The 18,829-nt window shown below is 35.7% G+C and overlaps 1 protein-coding gene and 1 non-coding gene across 4 annotated transcripts in view; one reads left to right on the plus strand and one right to left on the minus strand.

Moving 5' to 3' along the window:
* Positions 1-18,829, plus strand: part of CPNE8 (copine 8) — a 281,410-nt gene that overhangs the window by 193,417 nt on the left and 69,164 nt on the right. For all 3 annotated transcript variants that reach the window (XM_003405719.4, XM_064284393.1, XM_064284394.1), the window contains 3 exons: positions 4,706-4,781; positions 11,448-11,501; positions 12,788-12,849. In XM_003405719.4, the coding sequence (XP_003405767.2) occupies positions 4,706-4,781; positions 11,448-11,501; positions 12,788-12,849 (192 nt within the window). The remainder of the gene's footprint in view (positions 1-4,705; positions 4,782-11,447; positions 11,502-12,787; positions 12,850-18,829) is intronic.
* LOC111748464 (U6 spliceosomal RNA) lies at positions 16,340-16,446 on the minus strand. The gene has a single exon (XR_002784186.1). It is a non-coding gene; the product is annotated as a U6 spliceosomal RNA (small nuclear RNA).

Genomic DNA, 18,829 nt, shown 5'->3' on the forward strand with positions numbered 1-18,829 from the left:
CAGCCACTCTGTAGAAGAAAGATGTGGCTGTCTGCTTCTATAAAGATTACAGCCTTGGAAACCATATGGGGCATTTCTAGTTTGTCCTGTAGAGTTGCTGTAAGTCAGAATCTACTGGATGGCACACAACAACAACAAAATAGGAAGTACGATGATAAAGAAATCCAGGTCTTCCTGAGAACAAAGAGGAAGGACATGAAGGAGGAAAGGCTTCTTAGTGGAGATAAAAGCTAAGCTGTAGGGAAAATGGTATGTATTGCTGGGGAAGAAGATGTCACAGGTAGGGGAGGGTAGATAGCAGTTCGTAAGCTGGGAGTGTCAAGTTTCAGATGTATTTGTGAATATACATTTTCCACTATTAGTGAAGCATATAAATGATTATAATATATAGATTTTATTCAATAATTAATCATTTTACTCAAACATGACTTTTTAAAGCCAAACTACTAACTATAGTAGTAATCAAAACAAAACAACAAAACAACATTTTTCTTTTGCATTGATTCTGACTCATAGCGACCCCATAGGGTTTCCAGGGAGCGGCTGGTGGGTTCGAACTGCCAACCTTTTGGTTAGCAGCAGAACTCCTAACCACTGCACCACCAGAGCTCCTGCTAATAATCAATTTGCTCTAAATTTCTCTGTAACTTTTATGCTCTCCGATTTTAAATAACGTAGGTATTTTCAAAAGTATGAACACAAAAATTCAGGGATGGAAACAGATACAAACCAGATAAACAACAGTGGAGTGAATAGTAATATCTTGTAGTCAGACTGCTTGGGACTTACAACATAGAACAATTATTTCAATTACAATTACATTAAAAGGAAATAGCAAAAGAATATTATCGAATCACAGGGAAATTGCTGGCTGTGATTTATTATGTAAGTACCTTCCTCTGTGTTGTTAGAGTTGTTTTGACATTACAGTATTAGAAATTGTGAACATAAAAAAAATCCATATTAAAGCAAATTAAATTTCTTTTAATCTTACTAGTGTCTAGGAATAGTTGATGATAGGAAAAAAGATAATTATGAGAATAAATCAGTGAAAACCACCTTTAATATTCTCTTTAAGGTACTTACCTGTGATTTAATATATAATATTTGAAGTAGGACAGGTTACAAAGAAATAATGACTTCATAAAAATTTCCGTGTATTCAAAAGAGATCTATAACAAAATTGACCTGAGAATCTGTCCACTTTTTCACACAAATGCTTCAGATTTTTTTTTTTTAAAAACGAAGCGCCTTATATCTACATTTGGTTGTTTTGTCTCTGTCTCCACTTACTGTCTTGTGTTTATGACCTTTGACAAATCCTCACTTCTTAGTCATCCATTTCTTTGGATGCTGAAAGGATGCAGTGATGTGTGTTCTTGATCTCAAAGAAGTGTCTTGGAGGCTGAAATACAGTTTGTAGCTCAGTTAATACACTTTCTCCTCTACAAGAAGGATGGCTTTGCATTTATATAGCATGCAAATTAAGTATTTCATTCAAAATAATCATCTCGAAGAAGATTTAGATTGAGGGGCAAATATTTTATTAGTTGTTTCATATGTTTATGCCCTGTCTTATTCTGGAAAGGATCCAAGTCAGCTTAGAGAAATGCTTATCATAAGACATGGTGAAGTAAACTGTGTGGGGAAATTGAAGCAAAATGGGGAAACAGGGGTAAGCAATTAGAAAAGTCTGTTGAGGATTGCACCTCATGAAAAAATATCTTGCTACAGATGGGCTGCCAGTGTGGCTCTAAGCTCTCTGTTAACTAACTCAGAGGAGAAAAACCTCTTCATTTCATGATAAACAGGGTTCTTTCAGAGTACAAAAAACAAGTCACCAGCAGAGAAGCACCGATTCCTAGCATTGAGACTAAAGGGAATTGTATCCTTCTATTCATTACTCAGGTGTCCTTGGGTGCACAGACGGTTAAGCACTCGACTACTAACCGAAAGGTTGGTGATTTGAATTCACCCAGAGACACCTTGGAAGAAAGGCCTATCTACTTTTGAAAGATCCACAGCCATTTAAAACCCTATGGAGCGTAGTTCTACTCTGATGCACATGGAGTTGCCATGACCAGGAGTCAACTGAATGGCAGCTGGTTTGGTTCATCACTCAGTTCTGTAGAGAGCAATAAATCTAACAAGAACAAAACAGAAGTAAATGCCTCAAAGAACCGCATCTTAGAATGTTCCACAATGAGTTCAACATGGCCCCATCAGTGTGCGTTTTGGTGAACCGGACTATTCCAATTGGTCCCAGATTTGTCTCTCTCGGTTGAACAGGCTTTATCCTGATAGATGTATTGCATGTCCTTGCAACTTTACTCAGTAAATATTGCTTCTCTCTACCACATTTTTCATAAGTGTTGACTGGCAGCAATTTAGTGTTAACAGTTAAGAGCTCAGCACTGGCTTTAAACAATTAACCAAACTGAGGTAAAATTCATATCTTAGTTACCTAGTGCTGCCATAACAGAAATATTACAAGTGGATGGCTTTAAAGAGCAGATATCTATCTCACAGTTCTGGAGGATAAAAATCAAAATCAGAGTATCAGCTGTGTTATTCTGTCTGGATGGGCCTCTCTCCTACTTTCTAGTGTCTGCCAGCAATCCTTTCTCTTTCTTTCTTTGTAAACAGGTCCTCATATGGCATCTGTCCCCTGACACCTGTGTGTGCCTCTGAGTTTATTCTGCTCTTTTTACAGCTCAGGAGGGATTATGTTTATGACCCACCCTGCATGACTCATTAGCATAACAAAAGAAAACCCCTATTTCCAAACAGGATCACATGCACAGTACAGGGGCAAGAACTTCAATACGTATTTTGGGGGGACCCAATTCAATTCGTAATAATTGGCGCAGTCAGAAAGCTACCACTTAAACATTATCCAGGGAAGCTTTGGGGCTCCTACAACTAGGTTCCCAATAACGTGGGGAACTGTGGTTATAAAGGGCTCATCCACACATACCAAATTCAAAGGGTTGTCTTTGAAGTGTTCTAATAGAACCTCTTTATCTTAGTGATTATTTAAGATATCAGAAACACGCACAGCAATGGAAGAGGATAGATTCTAAACAGAATCTCTAACTCAGAGAGTTTTTAAGATTGCAGTAAAAGATTTCATAGTTGTTGAGCTTGTACTTCTGAAGGTCAAAGAAAACGATTTCACTTTTCCTGATTAAACCCACAAAGCTCGATTTCATAAGAAATATGTAGCACTAAAGTTTTGTAACTTTTCCCCATGTAACTTGAAAATGTGAGTTCTAGGGGGTTGGGTTTCATAAATACAAATAATTTATCACAGTTTTCATTCCTCTTTTACCATTTTCATCTGTATAAATCTTCTGAAAGTTAAATTCAGAGGCGATCTGGGTGATACTGGCGTTAAGTAGAAAGATCCCATATAAAACACTGATGTGTATACATACAAGAGCTTTTTGAAAAGGGAGACCAGGGAGGCTGGATATCTAAATGAGCTGCATTTTAAATATATTTTTAAAGGGTTTTCTTGTAAAAACTCTACTAAAGTTAATGGCAGCTAGTTTTTTTTTTCTTTGAGATCTCGCCTTTAGGAATCAGTGTTCTGGTTGGTTAAACACAACTTATTTGTTGTTTGTCACTACCCATCAGGTCTATAGGAAGATTAATGGATTTTACTGAGTCACAGCTAAGCATTAAACTGGGGTGTGGGTTTGTAGAAATACATATTTTTATGGGAATGAACAGCTTGCATTTGTAAAGTGAATGGGCTAAGCTTCAATTCTATGATAACAAATAGCTACTGTGGCATCTCTTATGTTTATTATACCACTTTAGTTCTTACAGTCTGTGCTTTTTTATTCTGGTGCATTACATTTCACCATCACGTTGAATACCAGCATTTTGCCCTTATTTCTGAGTAGTGCTTGTTAAACTGGAGTTTGCCATTATATTAACTCAGAGGAATAGAACGCTGGTCCCCTCTAAATTGCTGAGTGGTTAACATGTTTTTGCACTTAATGTATGTCACCTACAGTAATGACATGGGTAAGAATCTACAGGAGAACTAATAAATGCTTACTAAATCCATTTCCCTCACTTAAACCAGTAGAAGAAAGGTCTGTTCTCTGAGAAGGCAGTTACAACTGTTCTAAAGAGAAGAAATTCAGAGTAACCACTTTGGTATTAGCAGCAATGGGCATTTAACTATTATTATTGAAAATAAAGTTTGGTGACTACTATCCATATTAACATTGGACACCCTTTTACAAATCGTTTCCTGTTATATTCTGGCCATAGGAAAATTTGAAGATGTTTGTCTATTTGTGATTATTTGTATGGGTAGTAGTGAATTTTTGAGTGTCTTCTATTTTCATCCTAATGAATAATTTATTATTTAGAGAGTATAGATGATGTAATGTTTTTTGAGATATGAGTTATTAAAACTAATGTATCCATTTTAAATATTAAAACAGATGGGAATCAGTTAAATTTTTTTGAATATTAATAAAATTTCATTTTTCAGTATGCATAATTTGGGGTTAAAGGACAGTGGAAATATGTATCAGTTGCTTTTAAAATATCTTTCAGTTATTAGCATATATAGATAATAATAAACATTTTCCATAATGATTAAACTATACCTTTCTAAAAAGCTTTAAAATAGAATTGGCAATTGTATGAAAGCTAATATATATATATTTTTTCTTAATTTTAGTCATGATTTCATTGGAGAATTTACAACAAGCTATAGGGAACTTTCTAGAGGGCAATCACAATTCAACGTATATGAGGTAAGGGGCACTTTATTTTATAATTGTTTTTCTCTAGAAAAAATAAATTTATGTTCTAAAAGTATGAATTTTGCAAAGGATAATTGCCAAAGATTAGCTAAGTACTAATTTATGTAAAATCTTTAAACTTAATTGAGCAAACCTATTTACGAGATTTAATGATGCTATTTATGAGATTTAATGATCCTATTTATCTTCAAGTAATGTAATATGGTCTTTTAAATTTGTTTTGAGAGATTTTTAACTCTTGCCTATGAAATGATTTTTTTTTTAATTCAGTATGGATGCAAGTTCATTTTTACTTGAGCTTCAGCCTTTATGTTTTGCCTTTATACCAGCCTTCTCCCTAACATTTTAATAAAGAAAAATACTCCTCTTAGTTGTGGCGACATGATGTTATAAATACGAGAATACCTTCACTGTTGTTTAGGTGGAAACCAAAGGGGATTACAGGTACGAGTCAGTCGTTAAATAAAACCCAGGTTATTAAATCAAACACACTCTAATTATGGTGCAAAAGGTTGACATGATCCACTGCTAACTGAAAGGTTGGAGGTTCAAGTCCACCCAGAGACACCAAAACAAAACAAAAACAAAAAACCTGGTGATCTACTTCTAAGAAATCAGCCTTTGAAAACCCTATGGAGAACAGCTCAACTCTGACACACATGGGGATACCTTGAATAGGAGTCGATAGCAACTGTTTTTGTTTTTTACTGGTAGTTATTTCTGCCTTAAACTTACCTTACCAACTAATCAGCAGATGTGTATTGAACATATGATGTTTTAGCACTGTTAATCCTGGAGCTACATTATCTATATATTCCCTACCGCTTTTTATTTAGTGTATGTAGACACTAAAGGAGAATTTCTCAGTATTTAATCAATAATGGTAACTCTTTCATGAAGGTTGACACTAAAATTGACTTCTTTTAAATTTTTTTTACTTGAGAATGGAGGAATCTCATTTTTCTATTGCTTTCCTACTGCTCTAAAGCAAGTGTATTCCATTCATCCATTCATTCATTGACTTGTAAATATTTATTGAGTGGCTTTTGTGTTTCATGCTCTATGTTAGGCCCTGGGGCTACAGAGAGATTCATAAAAACTTCAGCGTCTAATGGGAGAGACAATCACATAAAATATGGATCGTATAGCTTGATAAGTGCTATAAAAATGTCCTAACCCATTGCCATTGAGTTGATTCCAACTCATAGCAACCCTATAGGGCAGTGTAAAACTGCCGCATAGGGTTTCCAAGGAGCAGCTGGTGGATTCAAACTGCCAACCTTTTAGTTAACAGCTAGCTCTTAACCACTGTGCCACCAGGAGCCCAACAAGTGCTATATATACTAGTATACTTAGTGAACTATGAGATTATTGCAGAGGGGAGCCAAACTTAGCCCCCAAAAAAGCTTTTCAGGCAAAGACAAAGGTGGCATAATGGATAGATTTGTTTTATTTTGTTCTTTGAAGGAAAGAATATTAAAGCTCTGAAGAGGCAATTAAAATAATATAAGACATTATAATTATGCAGATGCCTATTTTTCTCTTCCCAACCTCATTTGGATCTTCAAATGCTGATGAGGAACAATACATGGATACCACTTCTCCTGGGCTTATTAGTGACCTTCTGCCAGCATCATATAACCCTCCAGAGATCAACTATTTTGAGTTTCCTTGGCTTTTACAGCATTTTCAACTCTTTGGTTCCAGATTAACTAAGAAAGACAGGCCTGAGCCTTTTCAAATTTAAGCTTCTTACCAATTTTGAAGTGACCAGGTAGGGGAAGAGGAAAAAGACCTGCAATGTTTTGGCTAAGTGTGTAGAACCTGTTGTTGTTAGGTGCCCTTGAGCCTGTTTGGACTCATAGTGAGCCTGTGTACAACAGAATGAAGCACTGCCTGATCCTGTGCCATCCTCACAATTGTTGCTGTGTTTGAGCTCGTCATCGCAACTACTGTGTCAGTCCTTCTCATTGAGGGTCTTCTTCTGTTTCGGTGACTCTCTACTTTAGCAAGCATGATGCCCTTCTCCATGGACTGGTCCCTCCTTATAGCATGTCTTAAGTACGTGAGACGAAGTCTCCTCATCCTTGCTTCTAAGGAGCATTCTGGCTGTATTTCTTCCAAAACAGACTTGTTTATTCTTTTGGCAGTCCATGGCATATTCAGTGTTCTTCGCCAAAATCATAATTCAAATCTATTAATTCTTCTTTGGTCTTCCTTATTCATTGTCCAATTTTTGCATGCAAATGAGGTGACTGAAAATACCATGCCTTCGGTCAGGTGCACCTGAATCCTTAAGGTGACATATTTGCTTTTCCACACTTTAAAGAGGTCTTTTCTAGAAATAGAACTACCATACGACCCAGCAATCCCACTCCTCAGACTGTATCCTAGAGAAATAAGAGCCTTTACGCAAACAGATACATGCACACCCATGTTTATTGCAGCACTGTTTACAATAGCAAAAAGATGGAAGCAACCAAGGTGCCCATCAGTGGATGAGTGGATAAATAAATGATGGTATATTCACACAATGGAATACTACACATCAATAAAGAACAGTGATGAATCTGTGAAACATTTCATAACATGGAGGAACCTGGAAGACATGCTGAGTGAAACTAGTCAATTGTAAAAGGACAAATATTGTATAAGACCACTATTATAAGACCTTGAGAAATTGTTTAAACTGAGAAGAACACATTCTTTTATGGTTATGAGAGGGGGGAGGGAGGGAGGGTGGGAGAGGGATATTTGCTAATTAGATAGTAGATAAGAACTACTTTAGGTGAAGGGAAGGACAACACTCAATACAGTGGAGGTCAGCACAACTGGACTAAACCAAAAGCAAAGAAGTTTCCTGAATAAACTGAATGCTTCAAAGGCTAGTGAAGCAGGGGCAGAGGTTTGGGGACCATGGTTTCAGGGGACATCTAAGTCAATTGGCATAATAAAATGTATTAAGAAAACATGCTGCATCCCACTTTGAAGAGTGGCGTCTGGGGTCTTAAATGCTAGCAAGCAGCCATCTAAGATGCATCAATTGGTCTCAACCCACCTGGATCAAAGGAGAATGAAGAACACCAAGGATGCGAGGTAATAAAGAGCCCAAGAGACAGAAAGGGCTACATTAACCAGAGACTACATTATCCTGAGACCAGAAGATCTAGATGGTGCCCGGCCACAACCGATGACTTCCCTGGCAGGGAACACAGCGGAGGACCCCTGAGAGAGCAGGAGAACAGTGGGATACAGACCCCAAATTCTCATAAAAAGACCAGACTTAATGGTCTGACTGAGACTAGAAGGACCCCGGTGGTCATGGCCCCCAGACCTGTTGGCCCAGGACAGGAACCATTCCAGAAGCCAGCTTGTTGGACATGGATTAGAGTGGACAATGGGTAGGAGAGGGATTCTGGCGAGCTGTGAGCTACTTGGATCAGGCAGACACTTGAGACTATGTTGGCACCTCCTACCTGGAGGGGAGATGGGAGGGTAGAGGGGCTTAGAAGCTGGCAAAATGGACATGAAAAGAGAGAGTGGAAGGAGGGAGCAGGCTGTCTCATTGGGGGGAGAGTAATTGGGAGTATGTAGCAAGGTGTATGTAAGTTTTTATGTGAGAGACTGACTTGATTTGTAAACTTTCACTTAAAGGCCAATGAAAATTGTACACACACACAAAAAAGATGTCTTTTGCAACAGATTTGCCCAATGCAATATTTCATTTGATTTCTGGACTGCTGCTTCCGTGAGCATTAATTGTGGATCCAAGCAAAACGAAATCCTTGTCAACTTCATTTTTTTCTCTGTTTATCATGCTGTTGCTTATTGGTCCAGTTGTGAGGATTTTTATTTTCTTTATCTGTAGAACCTACTGTGGTATAATCATAACATAAAAGACCACAGGAAATGAATAAAATTGATGTCAGTTATATTATTATTCTAATATCAAATGCTTTATTGGTTGTTGAAACTGGCCTAATGTGATTAAATGAGAAATCTCTATGTAATTTAACCACAAAATCAAAAAACCTGAAATAATTCCTCTCTGACAGCAAAGCATGATGTACTAGAAGCCATACATACTCATATAAGCTGTTTAAAAGATGCTTGTGAAATTCTACTAAAAAATTCATTCCTAAAATTTATGAAAACTTTCTAAGAGTTAATGCTAGATGGATGATTTTAGATAACAAAATGCTAAAGTGTAAATTTTCAAAGAAAAATATGTCACTGACATATTGGTTTTATTCACAAATTTCCTATTTATTGTTGAGTGTTCAAATATTTTTGAGGAATTAAGGAATTCCTCAGTTAAGGAATTTTGAGTAGATGGAATTTATATTCATCAAAAAATGACCATTTTTCAAATGAATTCCAAACTTTTGTTCCTAGCTCCAGGTTCCATACCAAAAAACAAACAAACAAACAAACTCACTGCCGTTGAGTCAGTTCTGACTCATGGTGACCCGAAAGGACAGAGTAGAACTGCCCCATAGCATTTCCAAGGCTATAAATCTTTACGGAAGCAGACTGCCACATCTTTCCTCCATGTGGTGGCTGATGAGTTCTGCCGGCCTTTCGGTTAGCAGCTGAGCACTTAATCACTGCGCCAGCAGTGCTGCCCCTGGGTTCTATAATGAGCCATTTTCCTACACTTATGGCTGCCTCTTGTCGTTGTTGTTAGGTGCTGTCCAGTCGGTTCCCACTCATAGTGACCCTATGCAAAACAGAATGAAACACTGCCCAGTCCTGTGCCATCCTCACAATCATTGTTATACTTGAGCCTACTATTGCAGCCTCTGTGTCAATCCATCTCATTGATGGTCCTCCTCTTTTTCACTAACCCACTATTTACCAAGCATGATGCCCATCTCCAGGGACTGATCCCTCCTGATAACATGTCCAAAGTGTGTGAGACAATGTCTCACCATCCTTGCTTCTAAGGACCGTTCAGCTGTACTTCTTCTAAGACAGACTTTTTCATTCTTCAGACAGCCTGTGGTATGTTAAATATTTTTCACCAACACCATAATTCAAAGGCATTAATTCTTCTTTGGTCTTCCTTTTTCATCGTTCAGCTTTCACATGCATATGTGATGATTGAAAACGCCATGATGACACCTTTGCTTCTAAAAAAACCCAAAACTAAACCAAACTGCCCCATAGGGTTTCCAAGGAGCACCTGGTGGATTTGAACCGCTGACATTTTGGTTAGCAACCGTAGCTCTTCTTTACCTCTAGGACATTAAAATAACTGTCTCATAGTCACTTGGTTTAAGATGAACCCTTAGCTTTCTCCCCAAAAAGTCTTCTCCATGTTTAACGGTACAACCATTGAATCATTTACTTAGCCTTACAATATGTCATCCTGACCACTGCATGTTTCTGTACAGACTGTGCTTAACCAAGGTTTTCTGGGGAAAAAGAAATAATACACTGAATAATCAATACATGCATCTTTCAATTTTCCTTCTGTGTTATCTACCTATACCTGCCAAATCCAGTTATTTGATTTTCTGAATTTTTCTTGTAAGGCATTCTCCATGGTGCTGACTTATTTAATGCCTCATTTCCTCCCACATTTAAATTAGGACCCTAACTGTTGTCTTGCCTTCAATTTCTCTCTTCACAACTCCATCTGCAGTTCAAACATCCTTGAATTTTCATTATCAATTGACTAACATCCAAACTCCCTACTCTAGCATTAAGGGTCTCCGTAATATGGCCTCAGATGACTTTTTCAGATAAATTTTCACCTCTTTTTTGTATATGCTCTCTGTTCCACCCAAACTGTGTCAATTACTTTTTCCTCTTTCTAGAATGTTGTACCTGTTTCTTTTTATTGAAACCCTACCTAAATTAATAAATTCTAGTTCAAATACTACTTTCTTTGTAAAGTTTTTGATCTTTATTTTCCTGTCAAAATGCTTTCTCCATTTTTTTGGATTGAAATATGCTGAAGGACCCTCTCTTAAGGAACTTACGTATCTCATTTTTTCCTATTACATTGAAAGGTCTTACTCGTCTTTATATCCTGTATTTCCCCAGCACTTTGTACAACGTAGGAAAGCAATAATATTTTCTTATGCAGTAACTAAATTTGAAAAATCATGAAGTCTGCAAACCAGACCTTTACCAATTAGTATGTGAATTATTATGTAACATGAGTATCTGGTGGAAATTACTGCCATTATGAATTATTACCTGGGTCAGTAGACCCCTTATTCACTCATTAGATGACTTGCCATGTAAGTGTATATAACCTGATCAGGGAAAAAAAGTTATGTCTCTCAGATATACTTTTCTTTAGCAAGCTCTAATTTTTCTACAAAGCAGTCATTATTTGAGACGTTGTATAATAAAAATCTCTGTCACGTCAAGAAGATGCAGATATTTTAAGAGTAACCAATGTATAAAGTGATTGAGAAGAATATTACTGTTACTGATTTTTGATAAAAGATCTTTTTATTTTATATTTTTCAGAAGATGGTTACTGGTAAGTTTGGCAGTAGTAGCCATACTGAAGATACTTGTAAATGAATACATACATTTACAAATGGATACATGAATAATAAATAGATGCAGCATATTGACTACTTTTTTATTTTAATATAAAACATAACACATTTTAATTGTTTTGTCTGCTTCTTTAAGGTCGTGAATCCCAAGAAGAAAGGAAAAAAGAAAAAATATACTAATTCTGGAACAGTAAGTCAATTTTTGTTTTATTTATTAAGGGTTCAAATTAGTGAACAAATTATATACATAAATACATACACACATGCACATATATAAGAGGAACCCTGGCGGGGCAGTGGTTGAGTGTTTGGCTACTAACCAAAAGGTCCACGGCTTGAACCCACCAGCTGCTCTGAGAGAGAAAGATGTGGCAGCCTCCATAAAGATTACAGCCTTGGAAACCATATGGAACAGTTCTACTCTGTCTGTAGGGTCGCTATGAGTCAGAATCAACTTGATGGCAAAGGGGTTCATACACACACACACACACACACCTTTTTGATCAGACTAGAAGCAACTAACAAAACTGCTGTGTTTCATTCAGAATTTTAATATGAAAATATATAATAGAAAAATTAACTTCCTGTGGGAGTGATTATAATGAAGAACACTTTATAGGAGGTAGTGGCTGTACTTCCTACAAGTTGTAAGGCCGTCTGAGGGATGTGGAAGGCTTGCTATGAACTCTTCACTTGACGGAACCAGTCTACAATCAGGCAGGCATGAAAAAGTGTAAGTGTTAGTGAGAAATACTATAATCTTCCTAGATTGCACTCGCCTACTAAGACTCGTTTTGGAGGATGTGGAAATGCTCATTTTATAAAAAATAGTGCATTAAAATGTGCAACTCTGTGGGAATGCTTGCAAAATCAGTGAGGAGGGTGCACAGATCAAAGTATCTAAACACTGTGAAAACTAAAAATCATCCCCATTTCAAGAAAAAATATACTGAAGATTTTTCCCTAAGATGAACTCTGCTTGAGAAAGGCAAAACCTTCCAAGTTTTCTCCAAGTCTCTTTTGAAAAATTTCTATCAATCTGCTGAAGCAAGACACTTAAAATATTAGATGGCCCCATCACAGACACACGGCAGAAACACACATTTCATCTTGGATAGCTTAGCTTACTGATGTTGATTTTTTAGTTTTAACCATTTTCCAACTCCCTTTCATCTTTCCTTTTATCTAAAATGGGAAGTAACGTAATATCCTTATGGCTAATTTTCGTGTTGTTCTTCAAAGGAAGTAAACTGGTTCTAGAAATGAGTTAGTCAGTTTTGCGGGGGAGCTTCTTTTCTTTGGATAATTTAAAATGTAAGAACAATCAGTCCTAGCAGATTTTAATAAATAATAATCACTTTAGTGATTTTCAGATTGCTAGAAAATATGATTTTCTTTCTAATATTTAGCAAAAAAAAAAAAAAACTTTGTGGGTTCAGTTAGTACTAGCAGGTAATTCTTTCTTTTCATTTTCAGGTAACTTTACTGTCTTTCTTGGTAGAAACTGAAGTATCATTCCTTGACTACATTAAGGGAGGGTAAGTCATTGGCTGAAATTGTTTCACTGCTTAAACGTTTCTTTGAGTGTGTGGAGCAAATGCTACCACTAGATACCAGGCAACTGAACTGATCACCTTCATTCTATTTTGATAGCAGACTTATTTCACGTTTGTTTCTGACCTAAAATGATAACCTCACATAGCAAGAGCTATTACTTTTGGAACAAATTGTCACTTTTCTTTGACCAAGAGAAAGAACTTTATTATGTTATTAATAGTTGTAGATAAAGCTATTATGTGCACTTTCATAGAATATTTTCTTTTGCCTAACAGGACTTTTTAGATGCACTTTTTATTATTTTTAAATTGGGAGAAAAAGCTTGAGGCCTTGTTGCAAATGTATAGCCTAGCTCCAGGATATTAAAGGAATGTATCATGTAATAAAATCGTAATGCAGAAATGGGTTTTGAGTGGTCATTTAGTTGCTCCCTAGGCTTCCAGACAGGAATACATTTCAGAAAAAAATGATTATTGTAAGCATTCTTGAAATTTTCGAGTCCAGACAGAACCTGCCTTGGGAACATGTTATGGATACTTAATACCCTAATAAATAGGGTGGTCTTCCCAATTTTGTTTCTATCCTTAGTCTATTTTAGCCTAATCAAGCACACCCCCCACCCCAGCCTGAAAACAGTTTTTCATTACCATGCAGTCTAAAATGTCCACTTATTCTAATGTACTTGCAATTACCTTTTATATACAATATACAAAATATGCTAAAAAAGGTGAGAGGCAAATTTCAATGTGTTTAGTAATGTCACGATTAATAACTGCAGCCAGAGGCATCACTCACATAAACCCCTTCCTAATTGAGACTCACTGGTATTTTTTTTTCTAATACTGATTCACTGATAGAATGTCATCAGCCACAGAATGAGAGGAGGAGATGAGGGGGCCAGGAAACAATAGTAGTTTCATAAAACAATACAAAGCATGCTGTTCTTTGTTCTTAGTTTGGGAAATACAACAAACAAAAAAGCAATATCTGCCTAAATGGGGAATCTTTGCTATATACAGGCATCTTGCAACCTGTCACTTTGCTACACAGACTCAGAAGCTACAGTGGTTCTTTCAATAGAAGTAAAGGAAAATGTACCGAGTAGAAAATTGTTTTCCACCACTCTTCAGTATCCCAATTTCTGTGCATATTTTTTATCTTTAGAGGGAAAAAATAGAAGGTTGAATTCATCATGAAAATAGATTTTGTTCCTGTATAAGTAAACTCCTTAGTAAAACCAAAAACTAAACCCGTTGCCGCCAAGTAGATTCCGACTCATAGTCGGGCCCTATAGGACAGAGTAGAACTGCCCCATAAGGTTTCCAAGGAGCAACTGGTGGATTCGAACTGCCGACCTTTTGATTAGCGGCTGTAGCTCTTAACCACTATGCTACCAGGGCTTCCAACTCCTTAGTAGTTGTAGGTAATAGTTGATAAAGAAAGATGGTAAGACAATGGACATTCATTAGCACACTCAATAAGCTTTTTTTTCTAAAAGTGCTTGATATATCTGGCCATGTTTTCTGTGTTGAAATAACACTCTGAAATTTAAAATGCTAAAAATTCTTTCAGTTTTTGTTCTTTTTTGTTTTGTATGTATGTAAAGTGTGTGTGTGTGTATAAGAAATATTAAATATGTTTTGTCAGCAGTGTAAATCCAGTAATATTTTGATGTAAGTCCATCAGTAAAAAAACATTTTCAATGTCTGTTACCACCAAATCACTTTCAGTGGTTGCTCATATTCTCCTTTTGAGGATCCTTCAGGGTAATCAGGGCAAATGAGTTTCTCATAATACCTACAGCAATGATGATCTTGACTTAATTGCACTGCCATATTTTTCTAATATCTACAACCTCCAAAATTCTTTATCTTGGCTTATACACTTCCTATTTATAGGAAACCTGTGCTGAACTAAAGCTGATGACATTTTTCAGCCAGAAGTGGGTGTAGCCCCAAGGTATGAGGTGCTTTTTGATCCAAACCTGGCTTCCTGACATTTTGTAAGAACCCATTGTCCATTTACAAGTGGAGTCAAGGGAAAAGGAGTTTGAATTTTTCTACGTATTTAACCTAACTGGACGTATACTAATTTCAATAGAAGCATGTTATCTGAAAGACATGAGAAAGATAATATTTATACATAATACATTATTTCTATACAAAAATCTATTTACTAAATATATATAATATCTTTAAAGATACACATTTACCTAGTAGTCATCACTCTTTGTAATATTTATGAGCAAAGTGCAGAGCTATTAATATAAATTCCCTCCAGAGAGTGGACTCCAAATGAACAAGCAATAGTAATTAATTCTATTTATGTGTTTTCTCTGAAAGATTTGCTATAAGCAGTTGGATACAAAATTTAAATTCTGATTTGTATTAATGATGTAATGAGGAGATCTGAGTTATTTCTCTGGCTCTATCATGACACTCCTCATAGTATATAATGGTAGACAAACAGTTACATATGTTCCTGTAATTCACATGAGTCTCTGTAGTCCTATAGCTCACCCGTAATGTGATGGCCTTCAACTAGATCTACCATGGCCTCGTTGCTATCTTATTTATTTTCCTTTGCTCCAAAGTTACTATTCATACTCGTACAAAAGACTTAGTAAAACTTATTAACTTACTATAAGGAGCCCTGGTGGTGCAGTGGTTAAGAGCTCAGCTGCTAACGAAAAGGGTGGCAGTTCGAATCCACCAGCCACTCCTTGGAAACTCTATGGGACGTTTCTTCTCTGTCTTATAGAGTCACTATGAGTCGGAATCGACTCGACAGTAGTGGGTATACACTATAATTATGTATATATTTTTAATATAATAACAGCTAACATTTGCTGATCACTTATCATGCACCAGGTCTTGAGTTAAGTGCCTCATGGGATTGACTGTCTCTCCCATCTTCCCCTCTATTCTTCTCATCTTTCTCTTTCTTCTCCCTCATTTTCTCATGAGTAATAGTCACCAAGTTTTCTCTTTCCAAGGATAATTAAAGTCATTTACTTTTTGTTCTGTTTGCTTTTCAGTCTTTGTATAACTGATATTTAACACCTAATCGCTGCCACTCAAACATACAGTTTAATTTATTTAGCGTAAAGGAAAGTGATGTATCAGTATGCAGAATATATAAGAATTTTATTATTAGGTGTTTATAAAGATTTGAACTTTAACTCTGTTTAACTAGTGATGGGGACTGACCAGGATATTTAGTTCATAGAATATCTGATAGGCTGTAATAAGAAAAGAGGACTGAAGCTTCATGCTCTAATCTTTTTTTAGAAAATTTCTACTGGTATGAAAGTAAATCATAGCAATTTGAAATGAAGAACACGAATATTAAAACCACAGTAGAAATGCAAACCTATCTTCCAAGTATTTCAGTAAATGATTTTTATTTTTCTTGATAGACCAGCTAGCATTATTACTATTTTTTTATTGTGCTTTAAGTGAAAGTTTATTAAAAAATATGGAATGCTTCATGAATTTGCATGACACCCTTGCCCAGGAGTCTTGCTAATCTTCTCTGTATCGTTCCAATTTTAGCATATGTGCTGCTGAAGCAAGCACCTATCATTATTTTTTTACCTTTCTATTTTAAACATTGTAAGCCTTTTGAGCCCTCTGCCCTTGCTATTTAAGAAACCTCAACCTCCAAATAGAAAAATGGGTTGCAATGATGAAAAATCGTATTAAAAGCAGACACTCAATTAAATCCAATGTCTAAATAATAGCAATATAGAATATAATGAGCTGACTCATTTCAAAGTAGAACTAATCAATTGGCAGTTAATTATATGTAGTTTTATTGTTGAAACACGGGAGTACAAATAATGGCTCTGGATTCTTGGTGAGCAACATCAGTCAGAATTTCTAATCTCTTGTAACTAAAATAAAAAAGTTTTGAAAATTGCTGAACACCTCAGTGATATTTTATATTCTTCATAGTATCTTTTTTTTTTTCCTGAAATCACAGAATACTTTGTTTTATTTCATTAGTTTTTTCCCTCCCAGTCTTTGAATAAAGAAGTATTATGTCTCTCAAATGTTAAGATATCCATATTTTGTGTGTCATATTATAAAGATAATATGTAAAATGATAAAAAGAGAAGTTAGGTAAAATGGCAGACATGTAGTACGAAGTTAGAATTTGATATACTTTTTTCCCCCATCTATTCCCTAACATATATAGCATCATTTTTTATAACAGTTGGATCACACTATGCTCCAAATTTTTCATTATCTGTTTTCTTCATTAAGTGTATTGTATATGTAAATATTCATGTCAGTACTTATTTACCTTATTTTTATTAACAGTTTTCCATTGAGATATATTTTTGTATATATATATATATATAGCCTCCATTTTTTCCTCCTATTGTACACAAGGCTGCAACCTAAAACCCTGGTGCATACCTTTTGTGCACTTGATGAAGTATATATATAGAGTAACTTCCTAGAAATAGTGTTGATGGCTTTAAGTTTATGCACATTTTACAATTTGTTAGATATTTCTAAATTGTGTTGCTAAAAAGCTATAACAATTATACTTCTAACATCTGTAAGTATAGTTTACCGTATCCTTACCGTATCCTTACCCACAATGAATGGTGTCACTCCTTTTTCATTTTTGCTAATCTGATAGATAAACAGTCAGTCATTGCCAGTTTTGTTTGCAGATTATCAGTTATCTGTGAAACCTCTATTTATTAGCCATTTGATATCCTCTGTAAAAGCCCTTGTTAAACCAACTGTGTCTTTCGAAACATGAATTTCTGAACCTTTTTTTTTTTTTTTTTTTTGCTCTTCCTCTGTTCTCTCTCTCTCTTCAATTCTACTATAAAAAATTGAGTATTTTCAATTGAGGACAGAGAACAAAAGGTAGCTACATCCCTTAGTGTGGTGGACACTTCAGGTAAACTTTACCAATAGTCACACCTTCATCTTTGGCACTACTTCTCTTCATCTAGAGAGACTCTTCCTAATTTAGCCCATTTACCCTTGCCTTCTGCTCTCTGATTACACGAAGAAGGACAGTAAAATAAACAAACAATTCGGGCCATAATCAACCCAGTAACCCGAAGTAGTATATTGGCAGTAATATTAGGACATTTTGAGATTTGTGGAATTATCAGGGTTAGCTTTTTTGAAGAGATACTCAACCATGTTTCAAAATAAGTATGATATTTCAGAAGCTATTGAAACAAGTTCTAAATTCTGTTTGGTTTTTATACTGAACCACAGTAACTCTTCACTTTTAACTTAAAATACAAATATCATGTTGGCTGCCAACATTTATTATGGGTATTTGTGTATTGTTTCATTGCTAACTTGGGAAGCAACCTTTCAAGAATCTACTCACCATACTCTATTCAGGAAACTATTGTTGGGTTATACTTATGTTGAGTCTTTTAATTGGCAAGTAAAGGTAGAAGTCTTCAAGAAGGGTGAAATAACAATTAAATTGGTTCTCTGGCTGGTTCTGATCCACCCAAAATAAAGTTTAGTTGAGGTTTCCTGAATTCATTTTGCCCTCTACATTAATTTAATAAACCATTTCCCTTAGACTGTATGCTTGGGAGCATACGGTTGGAAAAATGTGGCAAAAGAGGTGGCTGATTTGGAATATGTGGGTCTGGAAAGGATTGCAGTTAAAGTCTAAGAAAGGAATTCTTGAATTGCACTTTCAAATTTCAACTCTCTTCTTGTTTTGTCTCACAAAAGTAATTGGATAGAAAATTATAAAAATGTTATTTGTTTTCTCATGAATCCAAGTGGAAATTATGCAGATTTGAGAATGAACACATTTGAATACTAAACAAAATTATTTTCGTAGTGCTTGAACGGCTTCTACTTCAAAGGAACGTCTCTATAGGCCCATTCTTAGTCTTAGATAGTCCAGACTTCCATTACTTTAGTTATTATTGATAGAGATATTTACATGAAAATATCG

Source organism: Loxodonta africana, chromosome 4 (genome assembly GCF_030014295.1).
Source record: "Loxodonta africana isolate mLoxAfr1 chromosome 4, mLoxAfr1.hap2, whole genome shotgun sequence".
NCBI classification, from domain to species: Eukaryota; Metazoa; Chordata; class Mammalia; order Proboscidea; family Elephantidae; genus Loxodonta; species Loxodonta africana.